The sequence below is a fragment of the Hipposideros armiger genome, unplaced genomic scaffold (assembly GCF_001890085.2).
Source record: "Hipposideros armiger isolate ML-2016 unplaced genomic scaffold, ASM189008v1 scaffold_443, whole genome shotgun sequence".
NCBI lineage: Eukaryota > Metazoa > Chordata > Mammalia > Chiroptera > Hipposideridae > Hipposideros > Hipposideros armiger.
The window spans coordinates 710,445-722,085 of NW_017731793.1; the positions used below are offsets into that span (position 1 = coordinate 710,445).

The window sequence follows — 11,641 nt, forward strand, 5'->3', positions numbered from 1 at the left end:
TGAGAATCGAACCGGCGACCCTGTTGCTCAGAGCTCACACTCTTAATCAACTGAGCCACTCGGCCGGCCCCCCAAAGACTATTTTAGTACCTCCCAACTGGCTACCTACCTCCAGCTTCTATTCTTCCCTCTGGTCCGTTCTCTAAATTGACACCAGTGTCTAATATCCAAAACACATTTCTCTTCTTAGGATCTTGTGACAGCCCAACTCCTTCATAAGCCCCTTCACATATGGCCCTTCCAGCCTCATCTCCTGCCTCTCCTTCCACACACCCCTAGCCTTCCAGCTCAAAAACCCATTTACACTGCAGTTTTTCTCCTCCTCCAAGGTCCCTCCCCCTTCTCAGACTGCCACTGGCACATCCTTCCAGACTCAGTCCAAATGTCCCCTCTTCTCTGCCCCCTCGGACTGAAGATCTCAGGCATGCCCCCTCAGTGTCCCACAGAGCTCAGTGCACACATCCCTCACAGCAGTCTCCACCCTGGATGGCAAACATCAATTGACAGGACTCTTCCCCACCACTGCCTGCAAGCTCCCAAAGGGCAAGTATGTGCTCCTTCGTTTTGGAACCCCCAGCCCCCAGCACAACAGGACAATCTCTACACATACATTTGTTGAATTAATACATGATTGAATGGAGGAAAAACCATTTGGTCTTGTGCTAGAGCTGATTGTCAAACTTGAGCTCTTCATTCAAAAAAATTCTTCTCTGGGAGATATAAATAAATAAAACAGAAAAAAAAGCATGGCTGCACCAGTTGAAGGAGGGTATTTTTGTAAGAACAAGGAAAGAGGCTAGAACACCCCATTCAGCACTCCATCCCACTGTGGAGGCTCCTGAGGGAGCCCCTCAAGACCCCACTCAGAAACTTAGGTGCAAGCTAAAAGGAAACTCCTCAGGTACCACACTAATGATAACAACAGCTTATATTTATTGATTATCTACTCTGTGCTAGGCACTACTAGACCTTTTACAAGCATATCTCATTTAATCCTCACAACTCCATACAAATGTACTATTATCTTTACCCTGAAGCTGAGAGAGTAACTGTCTCAGAAAACATATTAATCAGAATAGTCATGATGGAACTCATTTCTTAATGAATGGAATATTTTAAAATGAATTTTCAGCCAGTAGAAAGACCAGATGTGGAACACAAACAAACAAACATGTACTCTCAAAACTTCTTTGCTCACTTCAACAATTTTTACCTTCCTCTTCAGCAACCATAGCCTTCAATCCTTTCAGTTTTCTCACTCAACCTCATCAACCTAACATCCCCCCATTTTCACCCCATTCTCCTCTTCTAGTTGCACCCCTTCCTTGCCTAGCTTAGACCCTCTCTATCTACAGTCGGTCTAACCATACATGTCACTTCAATTAACTCTCTGACCAGTATCACGTTTCTCACTTTCTGCCCTGTTGCAACCAGCAGCTAATTCCTTTTCTGCCAATTCCTCCCAAAATGTTAAATGTTGCCAAGGAAAATCATACGACTGTGTATGACACCAAGACAGACTTCAAGTTTCCAATTTCAGCTGGGACTTCAACACTCAGCTGCAGCATCCAATGACCTCCTTACTGCCAACCCCTCTCTTCTCAGTCCTCATTCCCCACCCCTTCTGGCACCGTTCACCAATACCTCCTTCTCAAAACCCTTCATTTCAGAGGTTGCAAATTGGCAGCCTGGGGATCCTGCCACAGACTCGTTTTGTCTGGCTCTCCAAAGAGTTGGGCTTTTCCTTTTTGTTTGACTTAGCTGCCAATATGGAAAATTCAGTAGGGTTCTGGCTTTCTCTTGAAAAACTGGAAGATGTAACAATGTGGGCCCACTCCTTTACTAAATTCACCTTGCCTACCTGGACACCCCAAGGTTTTCAGCTTGCTGAACAAATCACCCCCATTGCCATGCCCTGCTTTATTCCCTTGGTTTCTGAAAGGCTTTTCCCCCAATTTTCATGCCCTCGCACCCCTCCGTCTTGGTATCAGTGGTTTGGGACTCTTCCTCCACTCACCTGTTAAATCCTGGTGTTTCCAAGGTTCCCTCCTTGGGGGTTTTTCCATTCCCACTGCGTACGACCTACACGCTGAAGTCTCCACTTTGTTTAAAAAGTTGGCAATCCTTTATCTGTCCCCCACAATATTTTAAACGTTTTTGGATCGAAAATCCAAAGGTCTGGAACCCCATGATTCCCACCTCTCTCGGGGCCTTCCCCGGCTCCTCCTGCATCTGTCACCCCATCCTCCAGGGAACCCTCACAGGGCCTGAACACCGGGCGGACTCTCCGTCCGGTCAGGGTTTCCTGGCTGGAGGCCTGCGAGCAGCCGCGGACCCGCACACGCCTCCCGGGCGGCGACGCCGGTGCCCCAACATGCTTCCCACCGATAAGGACGTCCGCACCCAGGGCCACCGGAGGGACAGGTGGACAACTTGACTGAAGCGGAGCCACTCACCTGGTCCGGGGCGGAGCCGCTCACCTGGGACGGGGCGGGGCCGCGGGCGGGCGGGGCGGGGCCGCACCTGAGCTGCTCCAACCCGCGGCCGACGCGGCCTCCCTCCGCGACTGGTGCTGACGCGGAGCCCGCGGCGGCCCGAACGCCCGGAGCCCCGCCCCCGCCCGCGGGCACTTCCGGGACCGCTCTAGGCTGCGTGGAGGTCCCGGCGTCTCGGTGGTCCTGCGGTGCAGTCGGCCGCCGCGTGTGGCTGCCGGGCTCAGGGGGTCAAAGACATGGATCAGGAGCGTTTTTCCAGTCGACGCAGTGGATTCGGGCTGTCCCCAAAGGGGACAAAGGGACTGAGGGGCAAACAGAGCTGGGCAGGCGTTGGCGAGAGTGCAGGGGAGGAAACTGAGGCCGGGACGGGTAGGCCGGCCTAGAGCCGCTGGCTGGATGCCCAGTTGCCGCTGCAATTGCTCTGGGGCGGGAACAAGCCAGGGGCCGATGGAGCGTCTGAGGTCTTCAGGAGAAGGAGAAGGGGATCCCAGAGCGGAGCCTGTCACCCCGCACAGGCCCACGGGTTCTTTTAGCATCCACACTCCCTTCCTGGTTCTGCCTGCCCTCTCCTCCCCAACAGGGACGGATGAGAGAAAGGGCCTATGAGGGGGCCCACGAGATGTCTGCGAATGTAGGCTGGACCCTCTCTGGACACTGGAGACCCCTCACTCAGTGCATTTGAGGGATGACCTCCAGGCATGAGACTCCTTTTAGGAGAATCGGGAGGGAAGAGGAGTGTGTTCTTGAAATCCCCACTCTACTCCCAGATGCTAAGCTCAGCTTTGCTTCTGATGCCAAGACTTGCCCCTCTCCCCAATGTTCCCTGCTGGGCCCACCTGCCTGTAGGAGAGCCTCCCTCGGGGGACCACAGCCCTCTCACAGACCAGTAGAAGACACTGAGGGGTGATGCTGCCCACTCTGCCCCTGCCATCTGCCCATCTGCCTTCAGCACCCTCCGTCCTGGCCCTAATATGCCTCTGAATGCCCCCACCACACACACACACACACACACACACACACACACACACGCAGTCACACCTGCCTCCCTGCTCCATCAAGGAATGGCCAGCTTCTGTCCCTCCTCTAGCTAGCAGCCTGGGCTCCATGGGCACCCTGTCATCACCAAGTGAGCATTGGACCACAACCAGCCATGCAGACCTGGGAGCGGCAAGGGCTGGCTCCTTTTTTATCTCCCTCCAGCTCCTTGGGTCACAGAAAAACCAGACCACCAGTCTGAGCTCCCTGGGAGCCAGTGGAGAGGCTGGGTCCCACCCCAAGGGTCTCAGGTGCTTCCTTTTCTGCACCAGTCCCCAGAATTCCTACTCCCCCACCCTCCCAGACCAACCAGAGTCACATTCTCAGCAGGGATCTCTTAGACCTCAGAATAGTTATCGTTGACATGGTGAATGTTATTAACTGATTTTACTAAAGGAGGAAAATCAAGGCTCAGAATGTTAGAGAGGGGACTAAGGTCAGGGACAGAAATGGGAGGCAGGTAGGAGACACTCAACCCACACCCCACCCCTAGGATGTGTAGCCCACAGAGCAGTAATAATCTGCGTCATCCTCAGGCTGCACAGGGCTGATGGTCAGGATACAGGCATTGTGGACTTCATCGTTGGCTGCCGAGAAGCGGTCAGGAATGTCTGGGGGCCGGTGGTGGTCCTCCTCTGAGCGGTAGTAGAAGAGATAGCGGGGGGCGCTGCCTGCTCGCTGCTGGTACCAAGACACACCGTATTTCCCAATGGTGGCATGGCGAGGGCTGAGCATGCAGGAGAGTTGAGCTACTTGGCCTGGGAAGACCAGCAGTGCATCTGGCTGGGTCAGGGCTGGCTGTGGGGCTGAGAGACAGACCCGCTCAGGCCTGGCCTGGGCCCCTGTCCTATGAAAGCTTGGTCAGTCTCCCCAGAAGACTTGTGTTCTAAAGGACTCATGGCCTGGTGCCATGGGGTTGGCACTGGGTGGGGCACAGAGTTGGCAATTCCTAGGTCCCTATTAGTGCCATGTTCCCAAGGATCTATGTTCAGTTGAGGGCCTAGAGTTCAGAGGGTGGGACTGGTGGCTTCTGGGTCCTTCTGTTGCCCATTCCCACCCTTGCCATGAAGACCCCTATCCCCTTGGTCACACTGGCTCTTCCAAACCCTCACCATAGACTAACCATAGCTTCCTGGTTAGTCTACACCACCCATCAGCTCAGCCTCAAGCAACTGGATGCTGGGGATCTTCTTGGGGTTAGGATGTTTCTGAGGCCGTATGAGATGGGGACCAGCCCACACCAGGTTCCCGTGTAAAAAACCAGCTCCAATCCCTTCTAAGACCCTAAAGAGTCAAAGTTCAAAGGGACCCTAGGTATGTGGTCATTCAGAAATAGAGAAACTGAGGCCCACAGAGAGGAGTGACTTGCCCCAGGTCTAGAGCAGAGCACCGGTAGCCAGTTCTCCTCTCCACCTCAATGCCCCTTCCAGAACCCTCCCACTGCTCACATCAATTTGCTTCCTTGCAGGGGCCTTCTGGAGCTAGTGCACTCTCCCACCCCACCCCTAGGCAAGCCAGGATCAGGGAGGGCTCACCTGCCAGGAGGGCCCCAGTCAGAAGGAGGGCCAGACGCCAGCAAGCCATGGCCAGAGGGAGGGAGGCCGCTGGGAGCTGTTCTGTTGGGCATGCTTCAGGTGCTTCAGGGTATAGGCAGAGGAGGTCACTGAACCACGACAGGACATGCAAATCAGCCCATTGACTGGGGGAGGGTTGGCAGTGGCTAGGACCCAACTGCCAGGCCCCATCTTCCCAAATGTGAGAGTCCTGGCCCCACAGGGCCTTCTGAGAATAGGAGCCAGAAATCCACATATATATTATAGCAGGGGGCTGCTTTTTTATAGAGGTATAACTCACAGATATTAAAGTACACAAATCTTAAGTATATGGCTCGATGCTTTTATATATAAAACATATACATGTATACACACACACACACACGCACACACACGCACATACACACACCACCTGCAATCTCTACCCAGATCAAGATTTAGAGCATTTCCGTCTCCCCAGAAGTCTCCCTCACCCCACTGCCCCTCTTTACCCTCAATGGTAACCATCATTCTGACTTCTATCACTTAGATCAGTTTTGCCTGCTCCAGAACTTCCAATATGAATGGAATGATAGTGAGTCCCCTTTTGTTCCTGCTTCTTTGGCTCAACATTATGGACGTCATCTTGAGTGTGCAGCAATGTTTAATTCATCTCAGAGCTGCGTGTCCTCCAGAATCTGGCTGCAGCCACTCCTGAGCTATGTTCTGCAACACTCAGGTCCCCAGATACAGTGACGTCCCTAGAAGAAAGTGCCCTGTGTTTAAATAAGTTTGGAAAATGCTGCCTGTTTCCACAGTACTGATTCTAAGCACTTGCCACTGCTGAACACGGATGTAGCACTTTAAAGTGTCATGGCATTTCATCCTCACAACCCTGCTAAGTTGTGTCATTACCCCCTTTTTACAGGTGGAAGCACTATCCAGAGGCAGAGTGTGTTGCTGGAGGCTGTGAGCTGGTGGAGGATCAAGGCCTCCTCCTGTCTGCTTCCCCGCCCCCCACAGGACAAACATCCTAATCATGGGGTGGGTAAGGGAACTGGGGATAGGGGACATTTCTAAAACCTTGGGGACAAGGGAGATGACAAAGGTTGGGGCCTGTTCTAGATACCCACCTGGTACCTTGGCTGGAGGGGTTTGCTGGGGGTTCATGGTGAAGAGGCAGGAGATAGAGTTGGAGAAAAAAACCAGAAAGGAGGTGGTAGGGGAGAAAGAAAGAGGCATGATGAAAAGAGATAGAAAATGAGAGGGAGAGAAAAAGTCAAAGAAAGCTGGAGCACAGATGAGAGGCAGAGAAGCAGGGTTAATGTGAGAACATAGAGATAGATAGAAAACCAGGGAGAGGCAGAGAGGAGAGAAAGGAGGGGGAGAGAGAAGGAGACAAATACGAGACAGGGAAAGATGGTGAGAGACAGGCAAACGAGAGGGAGAGCTGGTAAGAGAAAACAGCCATGAATCTAAGAGGCCTGGCCACAAACCAAACAAAGAAGAACAATGAAAAATGATGTGGCCATGCTGGAAAACATTGGCAGTTTCTTATAAAGTTAAACACACTGTCATCATATGACCCAGAAATTCCTCTCGTGGTATTTATCCTAGAGAAAGGAAAAGTTACAGTCACACAAAAACCTATATATGAATGTCTATACTGGCTTTATTCATAATCACCAAAAACTGGTAACAACCCAAAATGACAGTAGGTGAATGGATCAACAAACTGTGGTACACCCAGACCATGGGGCCCACCTCAGTGATAAAAAGGAACAAACTAGTGAAACATGGGACAAATTGGGTGAATCTCAAATGCATCATGCTGAGTGAAAGAAACCATATTCATACTGTATGATTCCCTTTATAGGACACTCTGGAAAGGGTAGTGGTTGCCAAGGGCCCGGGGTCGACTACAAAGGGGCATAAAGGGATTTTGGGAAGCGATGGAAATGTTCTGTATCCCAACTGTGGTGGTGGTTATGTGACATATGTGAAAACTCAAAAACACGAAAAGGGTGCATTTTCCTGTCTGTAAATTTTGCCTCAATAAACTTGATTTAAAAAGAAAAGAAACAAGCACAGAAGAGAGAGGAAGCTGGGAGTGAGGAAGAAGGCAGAGGGAGAGGAAAGAATGTGAGCACAGGGAAGGGAGCCTGGAGCTGGTGGGGAGCCTGTGAGGTTGGTGAGGATCCCAAGCTTTGGCCAGGGCAAGCCCCATCCCCAGGCACCTCCCCTACTTTCAGCTGGAAGCTCAGTCTGTAATGGTGGGAGGATGTGGTCTCTGGACATCCCTGGACCCCGAGGCTCCAGCCCTCACTATAGCCCTGCCTCGGGGAATGTCCATACTCCCTACCCAGATCCTGTTCCTGGGATACTGGGAGGAAGGCATTTCCTGCCTGGGCGTCTTAGCAGCTCCCACTGCCATGGAGACCAGTTTGGAAGCTGGAAGCTTCACCTGTCTCCTCTGGCTGCTCTGATCCAGCAAGCAAGAAGAAGAGGCCAAGGTGCTGGATGACTGTAAGAGCCCAGCCCCAAGGGTTGCTAAGCAGGGACCTCTGCCACCCACACACGCTATTACATCTCCAGGCAGGGCCCCAGCCCAGAAGAAATCTCAGCTCTAGCTCTTTCCTTCGTAGGGACGTCCGGGTATCTTCTCCCCTGCAACCATGTTTATCACAGTGCTGTTTGGAGGTAAGTGGGGTCCTTGTGCCCTAGAAGATGGGTTGAAGAAGGATACATTTAGCTTGCTTCCTTCTGGCATGGGAGGGGGGAAGGCAGTGTGGGTAAGGGGATGCACATGGGGTGGGGGGTTTGGGGAAGCAGCTCTGTGAGGAGGCAGAGCCAGTGCCCAGAGTGAGTCCCTAGAGGGGAAAGCCCAGCTGGGTACTGGGAAATTCACACGAGCTCCTCTCTGAGTACCTGCCACGCCACCAAGGAGCATGTTTTTAAACTGCACAATCGTTTGGCTATTCAGTCAGTGGTCCTCAAGCTTCAGGGTGCTTCAGGCACCTGAAGCTCTAGCCACAGTTGTAGATTCCCAACTCCCTGGTGGGAGGGAGTTAGTTTTGGGAGGTGGGCTGGTGTGGTAAGCTGTCCCATGCAGGAGGCATGAGTTGTACATGTCACTGACATCTCAGGAGATGGGTGGTGGGGGGGATACAGTCCTAGTCATATAGCTTTATTCCCTGCTCTGGTTAGGAAATGATGGGAGAGGCAGAGGGTCCCAGATTGGGGGGAAATGGAGGGTCCCATTTGCTCACCTCTGCCCCTCCCCTACAGCTGGCTGCAGGGAGCTGGTGAACCCCTGGTGCAGTCTGGTGATTCTCACTGCCCACCTGAGGAAGAAGGGGCAGGTGCCCCCAGATGGTGAGGGGGTAGAGGGGGTAACAGGAAGGGAAGGCCCAGGGCTGCAGGCAGGGGTACCAGCCCTGCTCTGCCTCGCTCACTGACCTCCCAGCAACCATTGCCCTCCTGGCTGAGGACGGGCACCTGGTGAACCTGGAGAAGGGCCTGCAGGAGGCTTCCCAGGACCCCGCCACAGGCAGCCCCCTGCTGCAGGAACGTGGGACCTATGTCCTCGTGCAGATCATCAGTAAGTGGGGCCTAAGGCATCGCTCTGTGGTTATGTTGGAATGTAAGAAGGGGGACACCCAAGGCCTTGCCCAGCCCACTGACTTTGGCCAGGACCTAGCCCTGACCCTTCCATCCAATGCCCTGTCTTGATCCCAGCCTGAGCCAGCAAACAAGTCCAGCATGGGAGGTAGGGGTGGGGACCACCAGGCCAGTCAGGAATCATTCTTTGTTCCTTCACAGATGAGGAGGGTGGGGCTTTTACCCGCTATGAGTCCCTATTGGAGAACCTGGATGACTGGTGTCCAGAGCTGGCAGGTGAGTGTAATGATAGAACCCTGGGGTGGGAAGGGAGCACCTTCTCCCCAGCCCCGACAGGCAGGCCTTCCTGGGCCTTCCAGAGGAGCTGCGCTGGCTGTCAGGCCTACCCCTGATGGGCAACAGCCGGAAGAGGCGCCTGGGCACTTGGCGTGGCCATCAGGAGCAAGGCCCTCATTCAAGGGCCCAAAGGCTGGGCTCCCTGCTGTCCAGGACCCGCTAGCTGGGGCCAGCAGCCAGATAAGGAGACATGGATGCCTGGGGGGGCCCTCACACCCAGAAGTGAGACCCCTTCCCAGGAAACAGACACCTGTGTACTGAGAGGTGGACCCCCAATGTCAACCCCCATCACACACACACATATACCCACAAGATAGAATGCACCGTACCCAGAGACATGTCCCCACCACCTCACTGGAGTATAAGTGCCCAAGGGCAGGAACATCCTCAGTGCCCAGATGTGACACGGCCTGGCTTTCAGTATGTGCTCAGTGAAGAACTGCTGGATGAACTCCATGAAAACAGCAGCACAGTGTGAGTGATGTCGGGGTTTGCACTGGGTTTGAAGGATCTACTTCTCTGTTCCTGCAGGCCCCGTGACTGGGCACCACAGCCAAGTGGCCGAGCTGGACTCAGACCCGGAGGTTGGCCATGACCTCTATCTTGTGTGATCATGCCCGAACAGACAGCAGCCCAGCAGCATTCCTCTTACGGAATCTGGAATTACTGAGAAGTTGTATTAGCAAGTGCGGCAAGGTCACAGACAGGATGTGAGGTTGCTGGAGGCCCCTAAGATGTGGGTGCACAGAGGGGATCCAGAAACAGAGATAAGAAAGGCGGAGGAGGCAGGCATCCCTGAGAGGGGAGATGACCAGGATTCCAGCTCCCAGAGTCAGCTGCCCATGAGGTCACCTGCTAATGCCTCACCTCGGCTTTGACTGCCAGAGGCTATTGGATTACAACAGGGTTCCTCCCTTCTCACCCAGGAGGCCAGCTTAAAGTGAATCACCCCACCCCCAGCCCCACCCCACCCCACCTCATCAACCTGGGTGCTTCCATCAGATAGGCCAGTGAGAGGGCACACAGCAGGCTCGGGTCTAAAATAAACCTTTTAATTGCACATTTGTGGCTCAGGTCATCTATGGGGTGAGAAACCCTCTCCTTACTCCCAATCACAGTTACATGGGTACAATCTGATGTCAATGTCATGGTCCAGCTGTCGGTGAAGGGGTGGAGGTGAGTGCAGGGCTGGCCCACGAATCTGCTCCAGTCTGCACCAGTCTGCCCTGGTATCTTCAGGGCAGGGAGCTCAGACCTGTGGAGGTAGGGGTGGCACAGGCTGGTGATCAGCCCGCAGGTATAGGAAGAGGGGCTACCCCTCCCACCCCCTACCCAGGCCAGAGACTACTTGCTTACCATGGTTGTACTTGCATTGCTTCAAAGCCTCGCTGAAGCCCTCACACAGGGACAGGTCACTCTGAGTAGTGGAGCAGTCCAGGAACTGCTTGATCTCATAGGAGCAGGGTCCCATCTGTAGTGGCTGGGGTGCAGCACGGGTGGGGGCCTGGGGTGGTACAGGAGGCAGCAAGGCCAGTTCGAGGTTGGTACCCAGAAGTGTGTTCCAAAGTTGGGGGCCACCTACTCCTCCCCACAACTCCAACCCGGCGGGGGGAGCCCTAAGGGTCCCAAGCAGGCTGAGTGACCCAGGGCCAGCAGACTCAGCTGCTCCAACTGTGAAACAAGTTGAACCCACAGCCCTCTGAAAGCCACTCAGCTGATGCTAGTGCTGGGTGTAGTCAGAATTTCCCTGCTGCCCCATAATAGGCATATTGGGCAGGTAGAAGGGGTGGGAGGAGAATCTAGAAAAGCCCAATGCTCTGCTAGTACTCTTGGAGTATGAGCCCCACCCTCATAAGTTATAGCACCTTCCTGGCTCAGCCACACTGACCCTCATGACCCTTGATCCTGCCACTAAGCCTGTATTTGTTTCAGGACTGGTGGGATGCCCAGTGGGTGCCAGCCCAGCAGGGAGTAACCAGCTACCCTTTGCCCTTGGGCCCAGGGACTACAGTGCCTGACCCGGCAGTGGGGAGGCAGTAGGCACAGGAATTTCAACATCGCTCCCCTCTGCTAGGGTTAGGTGACCTTGGGCCAGTCTCTGAGCCCTAAGGGCCTGGGTTTCCCCATCTCTAAAGGGCTGGTAGGCATCTGTCTCTAGGAGTCTAAGGACAGTTAGTCTCATGGGAGGGTCTGGGAAAGTCTGCCTCTGAGTGACAGGAGGCCAATACAGCAGAGCGAGGAATAGGACCCCAGTTGGACAAAGTCCTGGGCCTGAGGTAGCTCTGGCTATGCCTGGACACAACTCGCTGGACATTCTAGCTGGACTCCCTGCTCTGGCCTTCAGAGAAGTCAGCCTCAGTTTCTCCGGAGCCCGTTGCTCACCTGCTGAACAGCAGGTTGGGCGGGCTCTGAGCTGCCCCCGCTGAAGGCTCCGGTTAGGGCGCTGCCCACGACGTGTCCCACAGCTGAGCCCACGGCTACCCCAGCGGCGGTGGATGCCATCTGCGCCATCAGGCCTGGTTGGCCCGACGGAGCCGGGGCCGGGGCGGCGGCCGAGGGCGGGGGGTGCGCGGGCGGGTGGGCAGAAGGCGCAGCGGTGCGGCTGTGGGATAGAGGGGACGC

At 54.3% G+C, this 11,641-nt stretch overlaps 4 protein-coding genes across 5 annotated transcripts in view; 1 reads left to right on the forward strand and 3 right to left on the reverse strand.

Moving 5' to 3' along the window:
- Positions 1-3,426, reverse strand: part of ZNF70 (zinc finger protein 70) — an 18,657-nt gene extending 15,231 nt beyond the window's left edge. Inside the window, exons 1-2 of the mRNA XM_019665397.1 lie at positions 3,332-3,426; positions 2,457-2,706 (exon numbers count right to left, since the gene is read on the reverse strand). Of these exons, the coding sequence (XP_019520942.1) occupies positions 2,457-2,706; positions 3,332-3,426 (345 nt within the window). The remainder of the gene's footprint in view (positions 1-2,456; positions 2,707-3,331) is intronic.
- Positions 1-5,149, reverse strand: part of VPREB3 (V-set pre-B cell surrogate light chain 3) — an 8,125-nt gene extending 2,976 nt beyond the window's left edge. Inside the window, exons 1-2 of one of the 2 annotated variants that reach the window (XM_019665458.1) lie at positions 5,066-5,149; positions 2,457-4,336 (exon numbers count right to left, since the gene is read on the reverse strand). In XM_019665458.1, coding sequence (XP_019521003.1) covers positions 4,020-4,336; positions 5,066-5,114 — 366 coding nt within the window. In that variant the 5' untranslated portion in view covers positions 5,115-5,149 and the 3' untranslated portion in view covers positions 2,457-4,019. Of the gene's footprint in view, positions 1-2,456; positions 4,373-5,065 lie in introns of both variants that reach the window. The other variant, XM_019665457.1, reaches the window with a different exon arrangement.
- Positions 5,150-7,576: 2,427 nt separating this feature from the next.
- On the forward strand, positions 7,577-10,154 carry CUNH22orf15 (chromosome unknown C22orf15 homolog). The gene is made up of 6 exons (XM_019665388.1): positions 7,577-7,588; positions 7,708-7,762; positions 8,351-8,437; positions 8,529-8,663; positions 8,885-8,959; positions 9,551-10,154. The coding sequence occupies exons 1-6, from the start codon at positions 7,583-7,585 to the stop codon at positions 9,628-9,630; spliced, it is 438 nt and encodes a 145-aa protein (XP_019520933.1). The 5' UTR covers positions 7,577-7,582; the 3' UTR covers positions 9,631-10,154.
- Positions 10,051-11,635, reverse strand: CHCHD10 (coiled-coil-helix-coiled-coil-helix domain containing 10; the record flags this gene model as incomplete). The annotated part of the gene is made up of 3 exons (XM_019665389.1): positions 10,051-10,274; positions 10,376-10,523; positions 11,402-11,635. Coding segments are annotated over 3 exons (402 nt in total), but the record flags the coding sequence as incomplete, so codon positions are not given.
- Between the last annotated feature and the right edge of the window lie 6 nt (positions 11,636-11,641).